A 26,612-nucleotide genomic window follows, 5' to 3' on the forward strand; every position below is an offset into this window, starting at 1 on the left:
AGGCAGAGGGGGGGCTCTTTTATCTGAAGAAAAGCATAAAATATTTTACAGATAAAGCAATAAGTGGAATATGACCACAGGTGAGAAACTCGTGCAATGTCTGCATCTGCTCGATTTGGGAAGACTCACTGGATGATGGGATCTCCAATTATTAGAATAAGTGACATTCCACGGGAATGGGTGAGAGGTTGTTGGTGGATGCTAAGAAAGGGGGTAAGTGGCCTCACATGCTGCTGCTAGAGATGTAGATGTAGTGTGCCTGCAAAGTACATGAGTCCCCCTCCATATGGGGCAATACGAAGTTCCTCTGGCAGGATTTTTTCTTGTCTTCTATTCTAGGGACAGCAGCTACAGGAAGCAGCCTAAATATGTGTCAGCTGGACCATTCACAAAGTTAGAGGCAATGTTAGAGGTTCTGTGGTCCAGTATTAAAAAACATGGTCCCAAATGTCTCTTCTCAAATCTACTTCCTACTGTTGGAACTCGTGGTTTGTAGGTGACTGTTGGGTCTCTTTCAGGAATCTAGTTACACTATGGAGTCCTAACATTCAAAGCATCTTGTTGCTTACAAAGTTAAAATATTTTAAAAACAGAATGAGATTACATAATAAACCTTAACAATGATCTAAACAATGGTATTAAAAAAACTCCTAGTGGCACACAATTAATAAGAGACACTGCTGTATAAGGAAACCGTTTTCCACAAAATTATACCAAAAGCATAACAAATATATACAGCACTGAGAAAACACTCCCACTCCTAAATACACAACTGGTAAGAATATTATAAGGACATATTTTATTAATATAAAACAAATATATTGAACAATTGAGTCAATATATGTATTTTAATATTCTGACCAGGTGTATATTTAGGAGTGATGCCCTGCTCAAGGGAGAATAGTGCAATGTCCTCGATCAGCAGGGAGCTATTTAGAGTTAAACTCTCTGAGTGCTAACACTGCAAGGTATTTGAAGACCCATCATGCTGTGTTCGCTAGCCAGCATTCTAGGGCTCTAAAATTAAATTGAAGAAGGGAAACGGGCATCTGGTCCTGCAAGGTAACGATGTCCCTCCATAAAAACTTGACATGTCCAATTTTACTATGAGGCGCATACATTTCTAGTTATCTTGGTAGCATGCAAGTGTTTCGCTAGTGCACCTTACTATGTGCTATCTCCTGATCATGGTACTATATCAGCTATAATCATATTATCTATTTATATATTTGTGTATGTATACCTACATGCAGTGGTCGAACTGGAAATTTAAAAGTGATGGTAAGAAAATGTAATGGGAATGTAATTGAATGGAATTTGATAGTTTTACAATGAAGGCAGTAGGAGAAGTGGCTGTATGGCATACCACCGTATACACCCCCACTTCCACCACTGCCTACATATATATAATGAAATGTTGCTGTTCTTGCAGTTTAGTGATATGCTACTATGGTTTTTTCATTATTGGTTACTTTTACTGAAGATATTTAACTATGCCTTTTTTTTTTGTTATTGTGTGTTAGTGGCTGATGTTGCAGTCGGGCACAGTGAGGGCGTGATTGTGATTGAAGCAGAACCATGCTGTTAGTAGGTGATTTGGATGTTCACTGTGCCGCTGGATAGCACTAATCCATGACCCAGCTCATATCCCTAGTGGATTTTTGGAGGTTGCCTTTTTTGATCCATATCATCGCTATACAATTGGTGCCACGATTGTGCTAGCTGCTATTTTACTACTTACACGGATTGCCGTCTTCACCTACATATCTATTACGGAGGTCCCGGAGTTCGTTCTGGGTATGAGGTGCGTGCGCATACAGACCACAATACGGGACTGAGTATCGGACCAGGTCTGTATTGCGCTTTCTACTTTAGCAGTTTAGCGACTTTGATTTCCATTCAGGAGTGGCGGTTTTCTCATTGTGGCATTTATGGCATATTCTCCTCCATACTACATGTGTTAGAAGCATTGAAGTGGGGTTCACCATCATCGCGGTGACGTATACTTTCCACCATCAGTGTGGCCACACTTATTTTGAAGCTCCACTTCATGATCTTCAACGGGGTCATTGGACACTAGTATCTATTTGATGTGGGACATTTAGCTGGTTCTCTTTAGGAGTGATCGATTCCATGGTTCATCAGCCTTATTGATGGTTAACACAGTCGGTTCATCTGATTTTTTACATGTCAAGTTGTTATCCACTGGCCAGTGTTGTCTATTTTATGGTTCATTTTTAATAAAGTGTTTATATACATTTATTACCCACAGATGGTTGTATATTGATTGTGTTTATCAGTCATCAGCGCTGTTTTCTGCCATGCTGTTAGTAGCTGTATCACTTTAAGGTGTCTGAGATCTGGTGCAAATACACAAACTGATGATGATTCTAGTCATCAGCACCAGCTAGCTGCGTCTGATTGCAGATTGCCCTCTGAAGCTGAAGTGTCTTAATCATTGTTCATATCTATATTATATGGCTTTGTGGGCATGTTTTAGAATACATTTCTATCCTACTTTCATTCGTACATGAGAAGGAAGATTATGCCTCCTGTATTATGACCCGATTGGGTGTAAGTGTATTTGATTTATGCCTCATGTAAACTTGGCACACATGCTACTGGTGCAGAGCTGGATGCAGGGGCTGATTGGCCATAGAGCCTAGTGGGACTTTTCCCGGTAGAAAAAAAATATGTGCAGTGACTGGTCCACTGGATTATTGAAAGAGCCCAAATTGGGTGCAGGGCACGGGTGACAGCAGCAGCAGGGGGGCTGGGAATGGGTGCCGGGCTCGAGTACGGGGGTCAGTGTTACTTAAAGTGCCCGCGTATCTGTGGATCCGTCCCTCCTCACCTCCTCTCCCTGTGTGTGTGGCCTCTTCCAGTCCCCGTACATAGGTCACATGGGATGTGCACCATGTGACAGGTGCTGTCCCATGTGAGCAGAGAGGAGTCTTGAGTAGCGCTGCCTGCCTGCAGTGACAAGGTAAGTGGGGGCTTTTCTAATGTAAGAAGTGAGGGGGTCTGTTCTAATGTGTGAAGTGAGGGGAGGCTGTTCTAATGTGAGAAGGGAGTGGGGGCTATACTAATGTGTTAAATGGGGGGCTGCTTCATGTGAGAAGTGGGGGGACTGCTCTAATGTGTGAGAAATGGGGACTTCTTAGTATAATGTGTGATATGAGGGAAGGGAGGGGGCTGTCTTAATAGTACATGGGTGGGAGGTAGGCTTTAATTTAATAGTGGAGTTTAGGGGGGAGGCTATTTAATGGGCACTATTTTATTTGAGGGGTGATGGTGGGCCAATTTAATTTATTGGTTGGCTTTTTAACTTAATAGTGGGGCCTGATAAAGTAATATGGGGTGACGGGTCTTTTAATACTGGGGTGGTTTTGGGCTTTTAATTGAATGTGGGGCTGAGCTTGGGGAGGAGGGCTATTTATTAATTGTAAATATGAATTATTTCATGCCAGGGATGGTTGTGTAATTTTAAACGCAATTGCTATTAATTTTTTTGCTGTGGTTGGCTGAAGGGATATAGGTCTATTTATTAAATGTATATACCATTTAATATCATGGCTGGTTGGAAGGAAATAGATCTATTTATCAAATGTGAGTACTATTATTTTAATGTTGGGGCTGGCGGTAGGCTTTAGCTGGTTGGTGTTTTATAAATTACATGTATTCATTTTTTGTCTCCAAATAGGGCCCCCATCATTCCATGATACAGACAAGCAGCAACTGGTCTAAAGACACCAGCAGCTACAGATGGTAAAAGTGACAAGAAGAGGTAGGAGAGAGCAGGACAGTCTGCCAACTGTCCTGAATCTGGTAGGGCAGTCCCGGATTTGGGTGACTGTCTCGCTTGGTCCAACTACAAGGATAGTTGGGAGGTATGTCCCACTCACACTGTACTGCTTGTGAAGGCAGAACTGTGTGCACCCAACAGTAGTGCGCACAGTTTTGCTGTATATTTGTCTACAATAACCCTCTTGTCTTAAGTGCCCCAGGTCCCCTAGAGCCTTATTCCAGCTCTAGTGATACCTTAGTGGTTCTTGCATTGATTCCATTGCCTGCCTTCTACTTTGCTCTGGTCCCATTCTCAGATCACTTTTATGAACATATGGTCAGCCCCCATTGCACTGACAAAATCATTAATCCTGCCTCCTTTGCACTTAGTATATCACCAGCAAACCCTTGGTATAGCTCTTCCCTTCACTTATGCCATGGTCTGCCGACCCTCCTTGCACTGTTATTGATTCAAACCAATCCCCTGGCACACTTAGGGCTTATATACAATTATCGCAAAAGAAGTGTTTTGTTGCAGATGCTTGAAGCATTTCACTTTCACCTTTGTAGTGATTGCACCTGGACAGCCATATATTATAAGGATTATTTTTAGTGCATTTTTTGAAACAAACAATGCACATATTTATATACGAGGTATGTCTATTAAATAACAAGACTGATTAAATAACTCACCTTTATTTATAGGTATTACAAATTTAGCATTTGTCCTCTTCAATATACTCCCCATTTGCACTAATACATCGCTGTAGTCTTGTTTTCCACTGGTCGAAGGCATGGAGGAAATCAATTTCTGTCACTTGTTTCAATATATCTACTGTTTTATTCTTTACAGCATCAACTGACCCAAAATGTGTCCCTTTAAGCACTGATTTAACTTTAAGATAAAAATAGAAAGGTGCTAAATTGAGCAACTATGGAGCATGTTCAAGTGTAGTAATGTGTTTGTTGGTCAAAAACTGCTTCACAGAAAGTGCTGTGTGAGCAGGGACATAGTCCTGGTGAAGAAAGAAACCATTTTTCCACAGTTGCAGCCGTTTCTTTCTGACTCTTTCTCACGGCTTTTGCAAAACTTCATTATAATAATACTGATTAATTGTTGTGCCTTCTGGAACCCATTCTTCCAAAATTACACCATTGATATTGAAAAAAACAATGAGCATTGCTTTGAATTTTGACTTGCTTTGACAAGATTTTTTCATTCTTGGTGATGATGGTGCTTTCCGGTGCATTGACTGTCTTTTGGTTTCAGGATCGTACTGGAAAATCCAGGTCTCATCACAAATGATTACTTTATGAAACAGGTTTGGATCTGTGTTAAGTTGCTGCAGAATGTCAACACAACATTCCTTGCGACGTTCTTTTTGCTCTGGCGTGAGAACCCTTGGGACCATCTTTGCACAAACTTGTTAAGATCCTCACGCATAATTTTCCATACGGTGTCTTTGTCAATGTTCACGGATTCAGCTATTATTCGAACACTGAGTCAGCGATCTTTTCGAACAATCTGACTGATTTGTTGTACATTTTTTTAAGTTCTTGAAGTACAAGGTTGTCCAGGGCGTTCATCATCTTCCACTTTCTCACGTCCCTCACTAAATCTTTTGTGCCACTCAAACACACGCGCACGAGACAGGCCATAGTAAGCATTTGAAAACATTCTGTTGGTGTTTTGTGCAATTTTACTAAAAATTTCAAATTGACACGTTGTTCAACTTTTAAAAGTAGCATTTTTTCAGCACTCTACAGAAAACACAACCAAACTAAATGGCGACTCACAATCAAGTGAACGTCATAGAGTGTTGCAGCTTGTCATGCAGGTTCAGACAGGTTCATGGTTACTATATATGCAGTTATAACCGGTTCTGACTGCTTTTTGCACTAGGTGAAATCACAGTCTCGTTATTCAATAGACATACCTCGTATTATATATAGAGATATTTGACTGGTAGTTTGCTTCTCATGATGTCAGGAGAACATGCTGCTTTGGCAGACTGATCAGATACGATTGTGCCAACATATTTCGTAATAGTTAAACTTTTTAAACAAAGTCAGATATGTTTCTATGAAGGAAATATTGGAAGGATGTGTTAGTAGACAACTAAACAAGTTGGAGCACAGAGGCATAAACCAGTTGCTTATAATTAGAGATGGTCACTGACCCCCGTGTTTTGGTTTTGGATTTGGTTTTGGATCTGGATTACCTTTGTGTTTTGGTTTTGCAAAACCGCCCTTGCGTGTTTTGGTTTTGGTTTTGGTTTTGTTTTGCTATTTTTGAAAAAAATACAATTTTTTTGGTCTAAAATAGCCTAATTTAGTGCTCCACCAGTTTCTTAGATAAGTGAGGTAATTCTAAAGCTAATAAATTATGAAAAAAACAGTTTAATCCCTGGTGGGCCATCCTTAATTCGAACACTTGTCTGCAAATTATACAGACAAACATGGTTGTCTACCTCCTCCATCTTTGATTATTGGCAATGTAGCCATTGTCTTTGGGTGTATATTACACCCTCCACTTGTAGTTGAATATTAAAAAAGCAGCCTGCACAGACTGTGGAACTAGAAAGTTAAATTAAATGGACCACGGTAGTTTGGTGGCTATCTATGCCCCTCCCCCCCCGCCCTCCACTTGTAGTTGAATATAAAAAAAGCAGCCTGCACAGACTGTGGAACTAGAAATTCGAATATACAAAGAAATGGACAAAAGCAGTTTGGTATCTGTCTGCATCAGACCCCCCCCTCCCATCCACTTGTAGTACAATAGAAAAAAAAGCAGCCTGCATAGACTGTAGAACTAGAAATTCGAATATAGAAAGAAATGGACAAAGGCAGTTTGGTATCTGTCTGCATCAGATCCCCTCTCCACTAGGAGTAAAATAGAAAACTATTCAGCCGTTATATAATCTAGAATATAAATAGAAATTGAGAAAGGCAATTTGGTATCTGTCTGCATCATAATCATCAACATCCTCATTAGCGCCCTTGTCACCTCCACAAATCTCCCCCTCATCCTCACTTGGTGTATCACTGGCTACACTCGGGCTGTTCAGGCACACATCAGCAAAACTGCTGAAAGGGCCCTTCTTTATGGCTACACTAACAAAAAGGTCATGATTAGACATCCCACTGTTGGATGGACTCTCCACAGGGATTGGTGTCATTTCTGATTCAGAGCAAACATTATCCTCTAATGCCTTACTGTTATCTTGCAGCTTGGCTTTGACACGTAACAGTAGTTGTGCACCAATTGTAGGCTCTGTAACTTTTTGGGATCTGCCACTAATAGCCAAAGGTGAAGGCCTCATTCTCTCTTTGCCACTGCGTGTGTAGAATGGCATGCTTGCAATTTATTTTTATCGGCACTTAACTTTTGCTCAGTTACACTTCTTTTTCGCTTCAATACAGTAAAAAAAAATTTGGTTCTTGTTTTTTGCACTAATTTGGAAACACTCTGTTGTTTGACATCGCCTTGGCCAGATGACGTTCTGGGAACACTAACATCAGGACTGGTGACAGAACCTGGTTGCTCATTCTAATCATATGTGGACTGCTTTGAATCCATTCTGAGCGCAAAGCACTGGGGAGTGCTAAAAATTAGTTGGTAGATACTGCTGACAGATATGACTTTTGACAGCCAGAAATATTTATGCACAATTATGGGGGACACCCCAAAAGCACTGAGGAGTGCTAAAAATTATTTGGTAGATACTGCTGACAGATATGACTTTTGACAGCCAGAAATATTTATGCACAATTATGGGGGACACCCCAAAAGCACAGAGGAGTGCTAAAAATTATTTGGTAGATACTGCTGACAGATATGACTTTTGACAGCCATAAATATTTATGCACAATTATGGGGGACACCCCAAAAGCACTGAGGAGTGCTAAAAATTATTTGGTAGATACTGCTGACAGATATGACTTTTGACAGCCAGAAATATTTATGCACATTTATGGGGGACACCCCAAAAGCACTGAGGAGTGCTAAAAATTATTTGGTAGATACTGCTGACAGATATGACTTTTGACAGCCAGAAATATTTATGCACAATTATGGGGGACACCCCAAAAGCACTGGGGAGTGCCAAATATTAACAAAAAATAATAAACCTCTATCCTCCTCTCTTCTCTAGCGATTTTTGTTAGAGCAATTGCAAGAAGAATATTGGATTCTCTGTCCCTGCTCTAATCAGCCTGTGACTACACCATGCTCTCTCCCTCTGTCAAATGGCGATGGATTGCTGTGGAGGCGTGTATTTATAATGTTGAAGTATCGCGAGAACCGAGCCCCGAGATCCGACGACGTCACGATGACGTTCGGCCTCGATTTGGATTCGGAACGGGCGGGAGAGTACCGAGCTGCTCAGCTCGGTACTCGGATACCCAAAGTTCGGGTGGGTTCGGTTCTCGGGGAACCGGACCCGCCCATCTCTACTTATAATGCAAAAGGATTCATGTAATTATATAACACATGACTGGCAACTTTTGCCCTGCATTGCTTTAGAGATGACCCACTATGTCTTAAGTCAGCACATCTTTTGTTTCCTAAATGTTACTACAACCAAATTAAAGTAGTTCTAAATTCCGCTTACTTTTGTCCTAGCCCCACCTACAATTATTTTGGTCTCGCCCACATGATGAGACCACTTCAATCATTTTTTCCAGGGTCACTTTAAATCCTCAATCCGCCCATGGCTGGATGTATATTGAGATGGGCATAAATACATTGGGCCTGATTTGTAAAGGAAAGTAGGGAAAAAAGGAATAAATCATGTTGCAATGCATGGGGTGCAAATTAGTTTACTAATTTGCACATGGCTGCTTTTTCATGTAGCACACAAATACTTGATAGCTTTATTTTTACACTGAAATTTAAAGTTAATCTAGAACATGCCCTACCCCAACTATAAATCTGTCCCCACATTTTAAATTTACCTACCCTTCCAATGCAACATGGTTTTGCCAAGGTGCAAATTTACTCCTTTTTTTGCTTTCCATCCTTAATTAATCAGGCCCATTATGTTAACATCTGTCTTTTTAGAGCTTTTATTTATTTACATATTGGTATGTCTCTTACTGTTTAAGTTACAAATAATATTAAGAAAACCTTGCAGCCATACTTATTTATCCACTGTTTAATAGTGCACTTTTCTAATCATACTTGCTTTTTAAATAAATTAATCCTTAAGACATTTTCTGGATGCAACCTAATTTTGTGTCTTGATCATTATGTAACTAGAGATTTGTAAGAGCACTCATGAAATGTGTGTGCAATTTAACTTACCTTTCAGTATATAAACAGTGAATTTCACAAATTAAAAACGTTTTGCCAAGTAATGTTTTATTGAATACATCTAATATGTTTTCTTAAACTATTCCTGAACACCATGTTATTCTTCAAATTTGCTGTAAATCAGTTAACATCCATTACTCTCTAAAAGCAAATATTCACAGAACTTTATCTGAAGGGGCAAAAGGGCATGATGTGCCATGCTGATTCTATTTGAACATGCAAATGTAAGCAAAAACATCTGTTGGACAGACTATGAATCAATTACCTACAATAAGACTTTAAGAAACCTCAAAGTCAATACGCAAAGGTTATGATCTAGTCTGTGTCTCTTGTTCACATCTAAAACAAAACTTCCAATAACACCAAAGGACAATTATTTAACAATATCTAAATAAATAAAATTATAGTTATATAAATCCCTGAAACGGCGCTCACACTACCAACACAAAATTAACAAGAACAAAAGAAAAGAAAAAAATGTCATATTACAAAGTCCAAAATTAGCAGCTCCCTTCTTCTAATACTCCACAACCCATTGTGGGAAGACTCTAAAAATGAAAAAAACAAAGAAAAGCGACGCTCATGGTGTAGTATTTAGAAATCTATTAATTAAAATTTTAAAATAAACATCGTACATTTTTTAACAGAAGTTATAGCTTATCTGTGCGTAGCTTGATTTAAGCTGATCTTAATAAGAAGAATTCAAACCAATCACTTAATCAAAATTCTTACAAAGAGATAAATAAGATAAAACATTCCACAATAGTAGCGTAGTACAATTATTTTCTGATGTTATGCAGACAAATGTGTTATAAAGTTCAAACATGTAGCACTTTGACTACAACCACCTTACTCGTTTCATCCCAGAACTTCGTCAGGGATATGGTAGTCCTCACAACTTTATACAATCTAACAATAAATTGGTCCAATTTATAGTTAGACTGTGTAAAACAGTAATTTATTTTAACAACTTGATTAATAGATTTATAAATACTACACCATGCTCAGATCTTACTAAACAAGGATGGAAAAATTTCAAAATTTTGGGATGGACCCATCAATGTTTAGCTACACCCTCCAAATACCCTAATGTTGCTGTTCTAAACCTGCACTGGCCCAGAACATGCAGAGTGAGCAGAGAGGGGGACTCAGAAGGATGGTTCCCCTCACCCCTGGCACCACCCTCTGCACTGGTGGTACTACCGTCATTGACCCCAATCCACACTTAGATCTGACCAAAACATACCTGTCTCATGACAGGCCACCCGCCTTCAGTCACAGAAAACCAGGTCCTGTGAAAATCTGTTGACAGGTATATTTACAGCTGCTATGGTGCTGGTAAACATGTTTTTCTTGAACATCCCTGCCATACATAGCTGTAATTGACTAGAGGCTGCACTTCCCCTACTATCACTGCAGTTTGTAAATTTACAAAGCCAAAAAACTGTTACTGAGATTTATGGTAACTGAAAATGGTATTTTTTGGGGTCACAATATAAATTGAAAACTACCTTTATCCTAACCAAGATACACGATTCAGCACATAGTGAGGATCTGTCCAGCTGGCAAGCTGCTAATAACGCTTCAAAAACTGTGTTTCTAATTAGGATTTCTTATGGGGCTCCTATTCATATGTTCCTGAGTAGTGCGTTTCACTTTTTATTGTCTTCATTGTGGATATAAGAAACCAACTATTTATAATTTAGACTTTAAAGTTAATTCACTAATGCAGTGTTGTCTATTAATATGTCTATTACGCATTTAATGGTATTTATATAATTTTATTTTTAAAAGTATTTAATGTTAACTTAGCCTTTAAGATCTATGGCACATATTTAATATTTTTTTGCTACAGATGTACCAGTTTGTATGCATTTTATTTGTTTTATTCAAGTCAGAAAAAAATATAATACAATAAATGGTATCCTGGTTTAAAGCTTATCAGAAGTACCATGGGATTTGATTATATACAAATAGATCATCTCTAATTTGTATCTAATAGTGACTCATATGGAAGCTACTGTTTGATCCAAATTACACTTAATCTAGCAATGCTGGCATTAACAAACGATACTCTTTTGATTAATAATAAATAATAAATAATAGATTAAAAAAATGAAAAATAAAATCAATACTTTTGTTTATATGGCCTATGAATGAATATGTCAAACCTTGCACAATGCACACATATCTGCATACCTCCAACTTTTCAAAAATAACAGATCAGGACAAAATTGACCACCCCAAAATCCATTCAGGCCATGCCCCTGCTTTGGCTAATCATATCCCATTTAAATGTGGCCATGCCTCTGGTTAGATAAGCCATGTCACTTCTGCATACTACCTGATATTACATTGTCTGGCGAAAGTCAGGACTGTTTTAACTTGTTTACCTTTACAGTTTCCTCTGTATGCAATTTCCAGCTGAGAATCTTTACACTTAGCCCGCTGAAATTCACACCTGGAAAGGAATGTTCTTCCATCTGAGGCACAGAGAAGTTTAGATGGAGAACCTGCACAATCCAGATTGCACTCTCTGTCTTTGTCTTGATCCACTCTCAGAAACTAAAGTAAAGTCAAAATAAATGCGTCAAAACAAAATATGCAAATCAAAATGGATGTAACAATTATGGCAGCACAACATGAATACTAACAAAATAGGTAAGATAACTATGTAAATGTTATAGTATATTTAGGCTGTAGCAAACTAGACTTTTTGCTCAAAAGTCTACAACAATTTAAAGAGCATTAGCAAGACAGTGATCATCACTTTTTATTGATACTGGGACTATAAATGAAATTATTACAACAAAGGAGAAACAAAGACACTTCTCTACTACTTTGCAGAAGACATGGAAATATTTCTGTACTTCTTTGTAGGAGACACAGAGACACTTCTGTTCTACTTTGTAGGAGACACAAAGACACTTCTGCACTACTTTGTAGGAGACACAAAGACATTTCTGTACTACTTTGTAGGAGACACAGAGACACTTCTGCACTACTTTGTAGGAGACACAAAGACACTTCTGTACTACTTTGTAGGAGACACAGAGACACTTCTGCACTACTTTGTAGGAGACACAGAGACACTTCTGTACTACTTTGTAGGAGACACAGAGACACTTCTGTACTACTTTGTAGGAGACACAGAGACACTTCTGTGCAACTTTGTAGGACACACAGAGACACTTCTGTACTACTTTGTAGGAGACACAAAGACACTTCTGCACTACTTTGCAGGAGACACAGAGACACTTTTGTACTACTTTGTAGGAGACACAGAGACACTTCTGTGCAACTTTGTAGGAGACACAGAGGCACTTCTGTACTACTTTGCAGGAGACACAGAGACACTTCTGTGCTACTTTGTAGGAGACACAGAGACACTTCTGTACTACTTTGTAGGAGACACAGAGACACTTCTGTACTACTTTGCAGGAGACACAGAGACACTTCTGTACAAATTTTTAGGAGACACAGAGACACTTCTGTACTACTTTGCAGGAGACACAGAGACACTTCTGTACTACTTTGCAGGAGACACAGAGACACTTCTGTGCTACTTTGTAGGAGACACAGAGACACTTCTGTACTACTTTGTAGGAGACACAGAGACAGTTCTGTACTACTTTGTAGGAGACACAGAGACACTTCTGTACTACTTTGCAGGAGACACAGAGACACTTCTGTACTACTTTGCAGGAGACACAGAGACACTTCTGTACTACTTTGTAGGAGACACAGAGACACTTCTGTACTACTTTGTAGGAGACACAGAGACACTTCTGTACAAATTTTTAGGAGACACAGAGACACTTCTGTACTACTTTGCAGGAGACACAGAGACACTTCTGTACTACTTTGCAGGAGACACAGAGACACTTCTGTGCTACTTTGTAGGAGACACAGAGACACTTCTGTACTACTTTGTAGGAGACACAGAGACACTTCTGTACTACTTTGTAGGAGACACAGAGACACTTCTGTACTACTTTGCAGGAGACACAGAGACACTTCTGTACTACTTTGTAGGAGACACAGAGACACTTCTGTACTACTTTGTAGGAGACACAGAGACACTTCTGTACAAATTTTTAGGAGACACAGAGACACTTCTGTACTACTTTGCAGGAGACACAGAGACACTTCTGTTTTACTATGCACAATAAACTGCAATTCGGAAGTAAGGTATACTCCAAGGTGGAACACATCTGGCAAAACACCATCCCAGCAACGACAGTGCTCATAATGAAACGGTGACGCTGAAGCCTCGAGTCCTGACCATTGTAACTATTTAGAACTATTTCATTTTATGATTTATTATTGTCTGTATCGCAATTTACAATGAAAGCTTAAATATGCAACTATTGCGAATGAAGAGTACAGGGCTATTTCGACTTCAAATTGTGAGTTCTGAACAGACCAGAACAAGCAGAACACAGTGTAAGTATTTATATTTCCTTGTATTTCAAACTTACGACAGCAGGGTAAGATTTTATCCTAACTACTTGGATTTGTTTGCCATCGAGATATGGTAATGCTGGTTCATTGGTCTGGAGCTCTGGTATTTTTTCCTCATCTAAAGTCTCACTTATGAACTGTTGGTGAATGTATTTGTGGTTAATACTCATCACAGTTTTTCCTTTGGTTGTTTTTTAGTGGACTGGTGAAATCAGACTGCAACTTGCTAATATTTTTGAAATTTGAAACAAATATTTTGGAACCTTTTTTACACATAGTGGAATCACACAGAAACCACTTCAAAAAGGGTAACGCCTAGTGTTTTCATAGGTCGTTCTAAGGACATGTAAAATATAAGGGTATTACATTTTTGAATACATTGCCTAAGTGTCAACCATGTCTGTTATTTCAAATCACGTTTGAATCACAGTTAGTAAACAAAGGTAGTAGAACCTGACTTGAGAAGTAGCTTGTATTTACATATCAAATGCTATGAGCCACACATAATGACTACGTCCTGTGGCAGGGTTGCTCCACCCACAGGAATGTTTGAAATCTCATTGGCACAAGGTTGAAATTTCTTTCACTCACTCTCTGGAGCTGAGAGATGTTGGCAAGTGTAACTCAGGAATGGAGTTTTGTGTGTGAGGCAGTTTATGGTATGAAATTTTGTTTTGTAATGACAATGGCAGTATTTTTTTAATGAAGTTTGGTAGTTTACAGAGTTGTGATGGAATGGATGGCAATTTGTAATGTGAAACTTTGTGCAAGTATTAAAGAAATGGAATTCATAGTGAGAGATATTGTGCTGAATATTGCATGTGGGTTTCTTTTGTGATGTGAGTTTGTACGCAGACAATAGACAAAATGGAGTTCATAGTGAGAGAGATTGTGCTAATAAGGCATTTACTGTGATCAATTAATTAAATGGTGTGCCTGCTTATAGGAATTGGTTCTTCAGAGATGTTGAACTTATACAGATGAATGGTTTCATAGCTAGCATGTAAGGAACAACAGTGTGTTTGATTTAATCCTTCCATGATTTCAAGATGGTGGACATGCCGTGCTGTTGTTAACCCCTACAATGCTTTATGCAATATGCTGCATTGTACCTCTTCTGTTAAATTTATTTCTTAAAATAAATCAATATTGTTCATTTCAGTGTAGATTTTGCAATACTTAATACTTAAAGCTAGATTTTTAAGTTACAGAAAATAGTACAGTGCACAGCTTAGTTTGAATACAACCTGTATAAGCCATGATTTCTTGGAGAGAGAGCTCTGAGCTGGCTGCAAGCCAATTTAAAAACTTTTACAATGGTGGGTGTGTTTACAAAATGATGTCATCACAGCGGTCACATGGATGATTTACAATGAATCAGCATTCACTTCACGGATCTACTTTCTTAAGACAGATATTTGCACAAGATATAGTTCCTAGCCTTTCACATTATTTTATCAGCAATTCCTTAAATAGACAATATGAATAATAACAACAATATATATAATACTGCAAATCAGGCTGCACACAAAAAATTCTATTATAATTATAAATACAATTTCAACAATACCTAAGCTGCACTGTATCTCCTGCAATCAGTGGTCGAAATGTAAATTTAAAAGTAGCGGTATGGAAATTTAGAATTGACGGTATGAAAAATGTAATTTAATGTAAATTTAAGTAAATGGGATTTTATAGGTTTACAATGCAGACAGTAGAAGAAGTGGCTGTATGGCATAACACCATATACACCCCCACTTCAACCAACGCATGCAATGCTGTATAATTGTGGTACTGTATATGACTTATGGGATACAGTATGAATATTGTAAACAAGAATATGGTGTTTCAAATGGTGAAGTTTAAGAATATATGGATTTGGTTCATGTATAATGAATGTGAGTGGTATGTGATATAAATGGTATTTGAGTGTTACAGTTTTGTGAAAGTTCTGTTGAAAATATAGATATTTTGGATTTCAAGATGGAGGGAGGAGCTTGTATACTGCTTTCCTCCATACACACTCCCCTCCCCCACACATACACACACCACATAATGCAAGCTTGCACTCACACCTTTAACACTGATTTACACACACCCTCACACCACACATTACAAGATGACATACACAAAACTTAAATACAGTAGCCACTGATCCTGACACAACAACCTACACACATATACAATACTTGATGTGTGTGTATATAATAGACAATGAATGTAATGGTCAAGTATATTTAGAGCAGAATATATATTGTATTCCTTAGGTTACACCTGAACTACCTTTGCGAGGTGTTTGTCGACGGTGCTAGTTATAAATAAGTTATTTCATGTTCATTAGCATATTTTCCACACTATTAGACCTTCAGCGTTAAAATAAAGACATTATTAATCCTCTCTTTTGACATGTTCTAGGAACAAAATAATTAATAGAGATAGTATATGACATCACTGTATACATATTACCATCCTATTTGATGTAGAAATAAATTGTATGCTTTGTATTTAATATTTTGCATTGTACAGCATTGATTTATTTGTGATAAATCATGTGCAAAACAAATGCTGACTATGTAAATTCCTTTAGAAAGCTAAACAAATAAAGGCATATTTTTCGTTTGCAATGCATTACTTATTTCAGACCTAGCATGAATTAAAAAATGTTATTTTTGATTAGGTAATATTTGTCCCAATTAAAAAAAACATTATATGTGAGATAAAGTGTCCCATTGACAAAAAAAACTGAAAAGGTTAAAATATATAAAACAGTAAAAAAAAACCTTTAAAACAAGTTTAATATATTTTCCATTGTATTACTCACTCTCTGTAGATTAAAAACATTACCTGACAGCATTTAGGTGAAGTCATCATTTTCAAGTATAAACACTTCTGATGATACATTTACATTTATGATGGCTTATTAAAGGGACAAACATTTTCTATGCTTAATTGTGCTAAGCACAGGTGACTATATCCAGTATGCAGGAGATAGTTAGGTTATCCATCTGTGAACTCTATGAACAAATTTAGAGAGTTGAGTCTGTCACTTCATATTTTTTAATATTTTCTGATTTTACCAAGCCACCAAATGATATGACACTCAACATCAACAGTGTTATCTTTGCCATTATCTCACTCACCAAACTATTATCTTATGAGAGGTTTATCACGCCTAAATTAAATTGGCAGTAGAGATCTGGCAGATAAAGGGATTATGGAGAAGAGAAAGCAAATTATGAGTTTGTGCTAAATACTGAGCAGTGGAAGCAGACTTGCTAACACCACTAAAGATACTAGGTAAAGTCTTGTTGCAATAATATTTTTACGCTGTTATTGAAATAAAAGTCAGTTTAAAACATATGTACCACAAGTTAACCCGTGCATGATACTCATGCAATCTAGTCAAATCAAGCTACTTAAGGTGTTAAAAAGGTTCTTGTCATGCATTTGTGGCTAGGCCAGGCCTCCTCAGGGGAAGAGCGTTACTTCCCAACGTAAGCGCCCTTTTTTAAGTGATTTTGTCCACATGTCACCACCTCATCATTCTTCTCCATCACCTCATCCTTCATCTTCATCGCCACATCGTTTATCTCCATCGTCTTACTGTTCTAAAAGCTCTCGATACACAATGTTTCTGCTAAACACCTTATCGCTGTGCTCAATCAGTCTGAAGGGCAGTATTCATAACCTGCACTTTCACATCACTGCTTCTCCGTACTCGTGAAAATGCGACATACAATTGTCCATGACAAAACACAGGCTCAGGTAAATAAATACCCACACGGTCAAGAGTTTGAGCCCTCAACTGGTAAATTTAGCCTTTACTACCCCTCCAACGGGGAGAAGGGGGAATGATGGAAGTTAACTGACTTCACTATTATCATTTTTTTGTCAAATAATGTCAGTATACCAAATTTCAGGTCAATTGGATGAGCCCTTTCTGAGAAAATAGTTTTTTCCACACACACACACACACACACTAACACACGCCGCTAGGCTTATATATATTAGATAATCACAAGTGCATTTGTTAAAGAAAGACATTAATTAAGAAATAATTAATTAATTAATTAATTAATTAAGAAATGCCTTGGTAAGTGAATTTACATGTTTCCTTGTACTTCATTATATAATTGTCTTTATATAACTCCCGTTATTCCACATGGTCAAAAAGATTTGATACAAAGAAACATACTGTTTATTGTATTTATAGGGGCATATTCAATTGTTGGTGGAAACGCCCAAAATCTCGCGATCCACGCACTATTACCGTTATTACGGTAATAGTGCGTGTAAATACCGTTATTACGGTAGTTTTCTGACTGGATTTCAGCTCGCAGCTCCCTGAGCTGCAAACTGAAATCCAGCTTACCATTACCGTAATAACAGTAATAGTTTTAACGCAGCGGGGATTCAGAACAATTGAATATGCCCCATAGTGTTGCACAGACGTATTGTCAGGCTTAGTTGCAAGCTATCATAACACACACCTTTCTTACTGTGCACTCATATAGGAAGTAGGTCTATTGTATCACTAGTCAGAGAAATAAGTAGAAGACAGCTCTGTAAATTAAGGTAAACGAGGACAGACAGATTTGGAGAACAACAACACAGATGTTCACAGTGTATACAGGATAAACACAACATGACTTCTGTTGTTCTTTTACATTTCTAACATATTCACACAGAGGAACAACTAGGAGAATAGCACATATTTATGTATAGAGTTCTGAACTGCTACACCTAGCAATACATTGAGGGGATCATGACACAAAAAATTACACACAATGACAATTAACAGCAAGTAAAGATGTCCCTTCCTAAATGAGCATGTAACCTAGGAGGTATGAGGAACAATTGATACATAAGAGAGAGTATTAATAATTGTAACTGGTGATGGGGAAAGTATTAGCAGCTATTGTAAGGTGGCATCATTATCAGCCACCAATTAAAAAGCGATTGTCGATTGGCATTTCTGTGCAGCTACTGATGGTGTGGTAGAGATGGAATGCGGAGAGACAGTGGAAGATATAACAGTCACTGCAGAAATCTTAAAACAGTCATCTGCTGACAACCATAACTGGCCCCACTGCTCATCTCAACCAAACCTCCTCCCTTTTCAGGTTGTAGAGAAGACTGATGCTTTCATGCTGCATGGTGACTCTTGTGGTTATTCTACAGCTTGGAGAAGCTGTGTGTAGCCCAGTGCTTGCTACTGGAAACAGAGCCAGGGCACTTGGAGGCACTAAGGTCAATTTGATAGCAGCCAATTAACCTGGTTGCACAGAGGAAACCACAAAGACACGAAGAGAACATACAAACTCCACATAGATAAGTCCTGGTCAGGAATTGAACTCATGACCCCAGTGCTGTGAGGCAAAAGTGCTAACCACTAAGCCACCGTGCTGCTCATTATTATTATTATTATTATTATTATTATTAATAATAACCTTTATTTATAGGGCACCACATGAGGTCGGTTGCACCATTCAGAGGGCAAACAACAAGACAGTACATGGAATAACAGTACAATACAGTAAACAAATAGCACTACAACTCTCAACACAGCTACCTGGGGTGCATGGGGTATATTCAATGCAGGCTGAAACCAGTGCCCATTAGCGTGGGTGTAACTAACAGGTTTAAAGTTACTGAAAGAGGTGCAAAGGCAATGGAGGATTGAGTCAATGGGCAGAGAGCCCAAGGAGGAGGTGCACAGAGTAGTTTGTGGGCAAAAGTTATCGGTAATGAGAACAGGAGGGAAGAGAGCCCTGCTCACTAGAGTTTACAATCTAAAAGGAAAGGGGCAGACGAAAGGTTGACACATGGATGTGAGCGACTGTAAGGGCAAGAAGCAAGAGAGGGAGATATGGAGGATGAAAGATAGTGAAATATACTACATGGTGAAATGGTTAAGTGGAGGACTGGTGATGAGGGCAAATTCATTATCTGAATGCTAAAATTTATTGTATGGCCTTCTTACATTACATGTAGCTATAAATAATAGAATACATTATGGGGTGATCTATTCAGGGTATTAAACCAATTGTCATTTTTGGGGTTAGGAAGGATGTGTTCCCCTTTTTAAGATAGCACTGTCACACCGGGTTGTTTGCTTTGATTTCCTCTGAATCAACACAAATAGAATTTATGGGGCCAATTTAATTTGGCCGTGTTATTTTAGGAATAACGTGGCCTGCGCCCTATTACTGTTAGTATGGTAAAAGTGCGCAGTATTACCGTTAGAATGGTCCTTTCAGCGCTGATTTTTGCTCGCACCTCTCTGGCGAGTAAAAATCCAGGTTAAAATTACAGTATTAAAGGTAATAAAGGTAACTTGTTTAAGAAAACATATAAGATTATACTCAGATTGTCAAGCTGTTTGAGAAAATAAATATTTTGGTTATGTATGTTCTTTCCCATGGTAACTTATTAAATGTTATTAAAGGTTATTTGGAAGATCCATTAGTCTTCACCTCTTGTAAGTCAATTTTTTTCTTGTTATCTGAAAAACAAAAATCTGGTTGTGATTTACTCAAAGAAAAATCTGCTGATTGGTTGTTTGAAGTTACTTCTGTCCGACCTTTAGACAAGTACACAGATAAATGATCATTTCCATGTGGAACAACATAGAAACCCACATCTGCTAATTTCTTGTGTACCTGTGAAGCATCAACTATTTGGAATACCAGAAGGTCAATCTTGCTATTTTTCATGAAGAAATGTGTGAACAAATCACAAACATAAGGAAGCATTTGGAGTAATGTGGTTCATGCTATCAGTAACTGCTTTGATGTATATATTATTTAAGTAGGTATCCAAGCTTTTTAAAAATACACATATGTAATGTACTTGTAAAAAGGCAGCATATGTTGTAGGCTTTTCTGGACATTGCTACTAGTTTATTATTATTATTATTATTATTATTATTAATATTATTATGATTATCATTATGGTTTCTTATTAAATGTTTCTAAGCAGTGCAAATTATCTATATTTTACAGTTAGTCAAAGTTTTTCAATATCTGTATTTAACAATTATTATTATTATTATTTTCTGCAATAGTGGTCCAGTAGTGTAAGGAAAATAGTTAACAGTTAGTTAGATTTTATCCAAGCTGTAGATGTCTCTGTGCAATGTGTAGGTGTCTCTTTGCAAAATTAATGGCAGTGGGGGTGGGGGGTGTTTTGGTGCTGTATATATCTGTCAATGTGGGTGCCTCAGTGCAACACATAGCCCACAACAGGTGAACTGTATGCAATATATGAGAAGCAAAGATAAAAGTCCCTGTGCAGTGTGGCCGCAATGCGCAATATAGCTGGCAGTGAGTGATATCTTTGTGCAATGTGGCTGTCTTTGGAAAATGACATAATCCCATACTGAATTCTGGATACTTCAAGAACACATTTAAACATCTAAAAATGATGCTTACAATGGTGCTTTCTATCTCTTAGCCAGTTTATTATGCATATTATTTCCTAATATTGTAATCTTATCTTCCAATTTGTAATGTGAGGTATAACAATTTATAAATGCAAATATATGAAACCATCAGCATTGCCAAAATTCAGTGTACAACTTACCTTGTCATGCACAGAACCTCACTGAACCAACTACAGCCAATAATTGTAATCTAGCAAAACCATTCACACTTTACACAATCGGGTGCTAACATATACAGAGCCATTTCCTCACCACCTGTGGTCACATACTCCTCCTGACCAAAATAATTCATAGCAAGAAAAAGTACATGTCTATAATAGAGCTCTCGCTGAACACTGATGGTTATACCTTTAGCAATATCAGCATTAGCTAATGGAATATGTCCTGGCACAAAGGCATTAGCAAGTGCCACGTATGTGTGTGAACAGCCATCAGTATTGCTTGCTTTGTGGTGCCCCAAAGCCCAGTTTAACAGCACAGAGGAGTGCATAAGCGCTGTTAAAATGCAGGGTTTCAAGGGGTTAATTGTGCTCCTGGAGACTTGCAACCAGGAGTGATTGACAGGAGGAGGATGAAGGCAACAAGAGGGGCTGAGGTGCAGCCGAGCAGTGAAAAGATAAGCTGCTGTCAGAACTGGTGACATTGCCAGCAAAGCAGACAGAGAACAGCTGGGGACATGCAGTGGGGCACCAAAGACAGTCTCCACTAACTACAGAACCCTCTCAAGGTAAAACCCTAGCCTGCAGTGTACTGCACACACCCCAGTGTCAGAGGGAAGAGTGATGAGAGAATCTACCCAAAACTGCCATTGCATTCTTGTAAAAGGAAGGATTGTGAGAGTTTTTCCCCCAGATCATACCTTTACACAGGCTGCAGGGAGCAATTAAGCTATATCCTATGTGTTGCTGATATCTGGACACTATCCCCTGTTGCAGAGCAAATGTGCTAATATAGATTCATTGACTGCTGAGGGAACAGTGCCATCTTGTGGCTGAACTGAGCAACAGCCCTGCTTTCTACTATAATACTTAACCCTTCTGGAAACCTCTGCAGGACATTGGAACACTACCAAATTCCTGTGCACAGGTTAGCCCAGGACTGAATGGAAAATATGGTAATGTTACCGGGATAATATTGGTGCAACAAATGTTTTAGATGATGTTAATGTTATGTGATTTACCTAAGAGTTGATTTATTGATATTGAAGGTGTGACATTGAGCGTTAGCGGTACCGCTGCGATTCAAGTTAACCCAGAGGGAATAGCACTGTACTCCAAACACCTGAATAAGAAGGAGCCCTCTAGTGGGCGCGGTAGTGACCGTAAGAGTCTTAATGGGTTATTATTGATGGTTCTTGCACAATCACCAGTCAGATATTGTTAACTTGAAAGTAGTAACTGTGATTACCAGTGTGCCTTATTAGACAATGTGCATTGAAGATGTTATCGCTATTGTGCCTTATACTCACCAGGTGTATGTTATATGTTAAATGCTATTGTGCTCTATGCTGATCAAACGCATTATTTTGTCATTACCATTGAGCTGAAGGGGTCAGTGGCGCGGTGGCTTACCAAAACTATCCTTACCGCATTCTCAATAAACCCAAGTTGTTTGACCAATCCTTGTCCCTTTCCTTGAAGTATTTATCTCCTGACCACCGGATATTCGAACAGAAAAGAACCTGACTCGTGTCTGGAGGACAAGGTAAGGGAAGGATTTCCCATCAGTACTCGAACACCACACTTGTGATCTTCATCCATGTAGTTACACAGGCCTCCTCTATATAAAATGCCAATTGAATGAATAGTTTGCTCACATATCAACCTAAAAAAAACATCTCTTGCAGATTTTATCTGAAAACAGGAATATTGCAAATTCTCACAGATCTCTAAATAGGACCTTAAGAGTGACAGTTGATTAAGGACCTGTACTGGGTACTGCAGCCTTTTAATGAAGTACCATAGTTAAGGGTATAGGGCCTGATTCATTAAGGATCTTAAATGAAGAGGTATCTTATTTCAGTCTCCTGGACAAAACCATGTTACAAAGCAAAGGGTGCAAACTAGTTTTCTGTTTTGCACATAAGTTAAATACTGACTGTTTTTTTCATGTAGCACACAAATACTTGATAGCTTATTTGTACACTGAAATTTAAAGTTGATATTTGTGTGCTACATGAAAAAACAGACAGTATCTAACTTGTGTGCAAAACAGAAAACTAGTTTTCACCCCTTGCATTGTAACATGGTTTTGTCCAGGAGACTGAAATAAGATACTTCTTCATTTAAGATCCTTAATGAATCAGGCCCCTATTTACCAAAAGGAGAAAAGTGAAATCTCTGTTTGAAAATCAGCATTATCGCCACAGAATGATCAATAAGCCTGTTTGTGAGCCAAGAGGATGTGCATATCATTGAAAGTGGAGCTAAACCAAGATAATGAAAAGACTTATTTCAACTCATTTCAAGCATTACTCTTTTAGACAAACTGCACAATCTGCTGCTTGTAAGATGAGTGCAAGTACCATAAACCCATTCCTCCTGGCCTCCAGGCCATACCTCAGTGGCCAGAGATAAGCAAACATATAGTCACAGGAGTACAAACAGAACCAGGAGGTTCATGATCCCAGAATCCTCTAGCTATGTTACAGACCCACAGAATGAGATGCCCTAAAGTTAGCAATGGTTAACAGCCTGCACCTACAGCTCTGTCACAGGCAAATTCTTTCAACATCTATTCAGACTGAAGCAAGCCAGACACATTAGACACAGTGAATATTTACATGGAAGAAGCATGCAGGTATGGTAAAAATAAATCCAAATATTTATTCACTACAATAAAATGTTTGTGACACTCACCTATGGCAGCATGCTGCTTCCTGCGCTATATACAGTACTTGGAGATTTGTAATTCTGAATGCATCTGCATTGTATGGAAAGAAGCTGGTTGGATCTCCCAGCGCTGGGGTCATGAGTTCAATTCCCGGCCATGGCCTTATGTGTGTGGCGTTTGTATGTTCTCCCCAAGTGTGCGTGGGTTTCCTCCGGGTGCTCCAGTTTCCTCCCACACTTCAAAAACATACTAGTAGGTTAATTGGCTGCTATCAAAATTGACCATAGTCTCTATCTCTCCCTGTCTGTCTGTGTGTGTTTGTTAGGGAATTTTGACTGTAAGCTCCAATGGGGCAGGGACTGATGTGAGTGAGTTCTCTGTACATCGCTGCGGAATCAGTGGCGCTATATAAATAAATGATGATCATGATGATGATGATGGATGAGCCACACGTTTGTCCAATCATTTTGATGGACTTCAGACCCATTAACAACCATAATTCTCCAGCACTGTAATCTGGAGAATAACAAAAGCCATTGCGTTTTCAGCATATAACACACTTTTTTACATGCCCACAAAACACTAGTTACGTTTGCTGCCATATATAGACTGAGTCACATGTTGCGCTTATAGCCGCTTGTGGCCATTTTCAGTAAAAAGGAGGGGGAAGAGGTTAGGAGGGGGCGTGTTAGGGCATCCTTGAGCAAATGCGACTTGTGTAGACTGAGACTCAGATGGATATGTGCCTGTTAGGAGACGAGAAACTTGCGGGTGCTCGATTGCTGACGTAAGTTATGAACGGACCATTAGCTTAGATGTATCTGGCTCAACATACTCGTGATAAATTCCACCTGCAATTTAGATGGAAACTGTGTCCAACGCTACATGAGGCCCAATATCGGTAAGTGTCTAGTGAATGTAGGTGATCTGTAGGGTAAGACCTTTTTAATTTTACTAGCCTGGGGGATGGGAGCTTAGTATTAATAAAATAAAATGAGAAACCTATATCTCTCTATATCTCTCTACAGACACCTCAATTGTATCCAGAAAGGATAACTTTACTTCCCTCTACACAACTACAAAAATTACATCTGAAAATGTAACATGACAAGGCCAGTATGCGTTACATGTGGGGGCGGTTAGAATTGCATCATATATCCCTGTCTGGCTGTCATTAGATAGCCAGCACCCTGTATTGCCATTATTTACCTGATGATATCTGCAAATGCATTCTTGGTTCCCAGATAATGCCCAGTTTTTTGGCTGGAGGAAAAATATATGGCTCCTTCTTATACCCTTTACATATAGTAGAGTAAATGTCACCAATTAGAGAGTGTTATGCCTTTTCCAGCCTTTAAAAAAAAGCGGATGTCTGTCTTGCAGATTTGGACTGTAGAATGGTTAAAGTTTCACTTTGAATATTACAAAAACCAATGAAGATTTGTTTTTTTTTTGCCTAACCCAGTGGTTCCCAAACTTTTGCAGTTCCCGGCACCCTTAGAGTCTCCATAATGTTTTCAAGGCACCCCTCCAAAATAATTACAGAGCAGTATTTAGGTCAGGACAGAAATACTTATTTAGTTGTATGCAAAAATGCCCCCTCTGCATCCAGACACTCTGCCCCCTCTGCATCCAGACACTCTGCCCTCTCTCACGCTGCCCCCTCTGCCCTCTCTCACGCTGTCCCCTTCCTCTGCCCCCTCTCACGCTGTCCCCCTCCTCTGTCCTCTGTCATGCTATCCCCCTCCTCTGCCCCCTCTCAAGCTATCCCCCTCCTCTGCCCCCTCTCAAGCTATCCCCCTCCTTTGCCCCCTCTCACGCTGTCCCCGTCCTCTTTCACGGTGTCCCCCTCCTCTTTCACGCTGTCCCTTTCCTCTGCCCTCTCTCATGCTGCCCCCTCTGCCCTCTCTCACGCTATCCCCCTCCTCTGCCCCCTCTCACGCTGTCCCCCTCTGCCCTCTCTCACGGTGTCCCCATCCTCTGCCCTCTGTCCCCCTCCTCTTTCACGCTGTCCCCCTCCTCTGCACTCTGTCACGCTGTCCCCATCCTCTGCCCTCTGCACGCTGTCCCCATCCTCTGTTACGCTGTCCCCATCCTATGCCCTCTGCATGCTGTCCCCCTCCTCTGCCCTCTCTCACGCTGTCCCCCTCCTCTGCCCTCTCTCACGCTGTCCCCCTCCTCTGCCCTCTCACGCTGTCCCCCTCCTCTGCCCTCTCACGCTATCCCCCTCCTCTGCCCTCTCTCACGCTGTCCCCCTCCTCTGCCCTCTCTCACGCTGTCCCCCTCCTCTGCCCTCTGTCCCCCTCCTCTTTCACACTGTCCCCCTCCTCTGTCACACTGTCCCCCTCCTCTGCCCTCTGTCACGCTGTCCCCCTCCTCTGCCCTCTGTCACGCTGTCCCCCTCCTCTGCCCTCTGTCACGCTGTCCCCATCCTCTGCCCTCTGCACGCTGTCCCCATCCTCTGTCACGCTGTCCCCCTCCTCTGCCCTCTCTCCCGCTGTCCCCCTTCTCTGCCCTCTCACGCTGTCCCTCTCCTCTGCCATCTCACGCTGTCCCCTCCTCTGCCCTCTGTCACGCTGTCCCCCTCCTCTGCCCTCTGTCACGCTGTCCCCATCCTCTGCCCTCTGCACGCTCTCCCCATCCTCTGTCACGCTGTCCCCCTCCTCTGCCCTCTCTCCCGCTGTCCCCCTTCTCTGCCCTCTCACGCTGTCCCTCTCCTCTGCCATCTCACGCTGTCCCCTCCTCTGCCCTCTGTCACGCTGTCCCCCTCCT

General features: G+C 39.7%; 1 protein-coding gene across 1 annotated transcript in view; it reads right to left on the bottom strand.

Annotated features, from left to right (window-relative positions):
• The window catches only part of SMOC2 (SPARC related modular calcium binding 2), a 303,541-nt gene that overhangs the window by 188,685 nt on the left and 88,244 nt on the right, over positions 1-26,612 (bottom strand). The window contains exon 2 of the mRNA XM_075203490.1: positions 11,494-11,665. Coding sequence (XP_075059591.1) covers positions 11,494-11,665 — 172 coding nt within the window. The remainder of the gene's footprint in view (positions 1-11,493; positions 11,666-26,612) is intronic.

This window comes from Mixophyes fleayi, chromosome 3 (assembly GCF_038048845.1).
Source record: "Mixophyes fleayi isolate aMixFle1 chromosome 3, aMixFle1.hap1, whole genome shotgun sequence".
Classification (NCBI taxonomy): Eukaryota; Metazoa; Chordata; class Amphibia; order Anura; family Limnodynastidae; genus Mixophyes; species Mixophyes fleayi.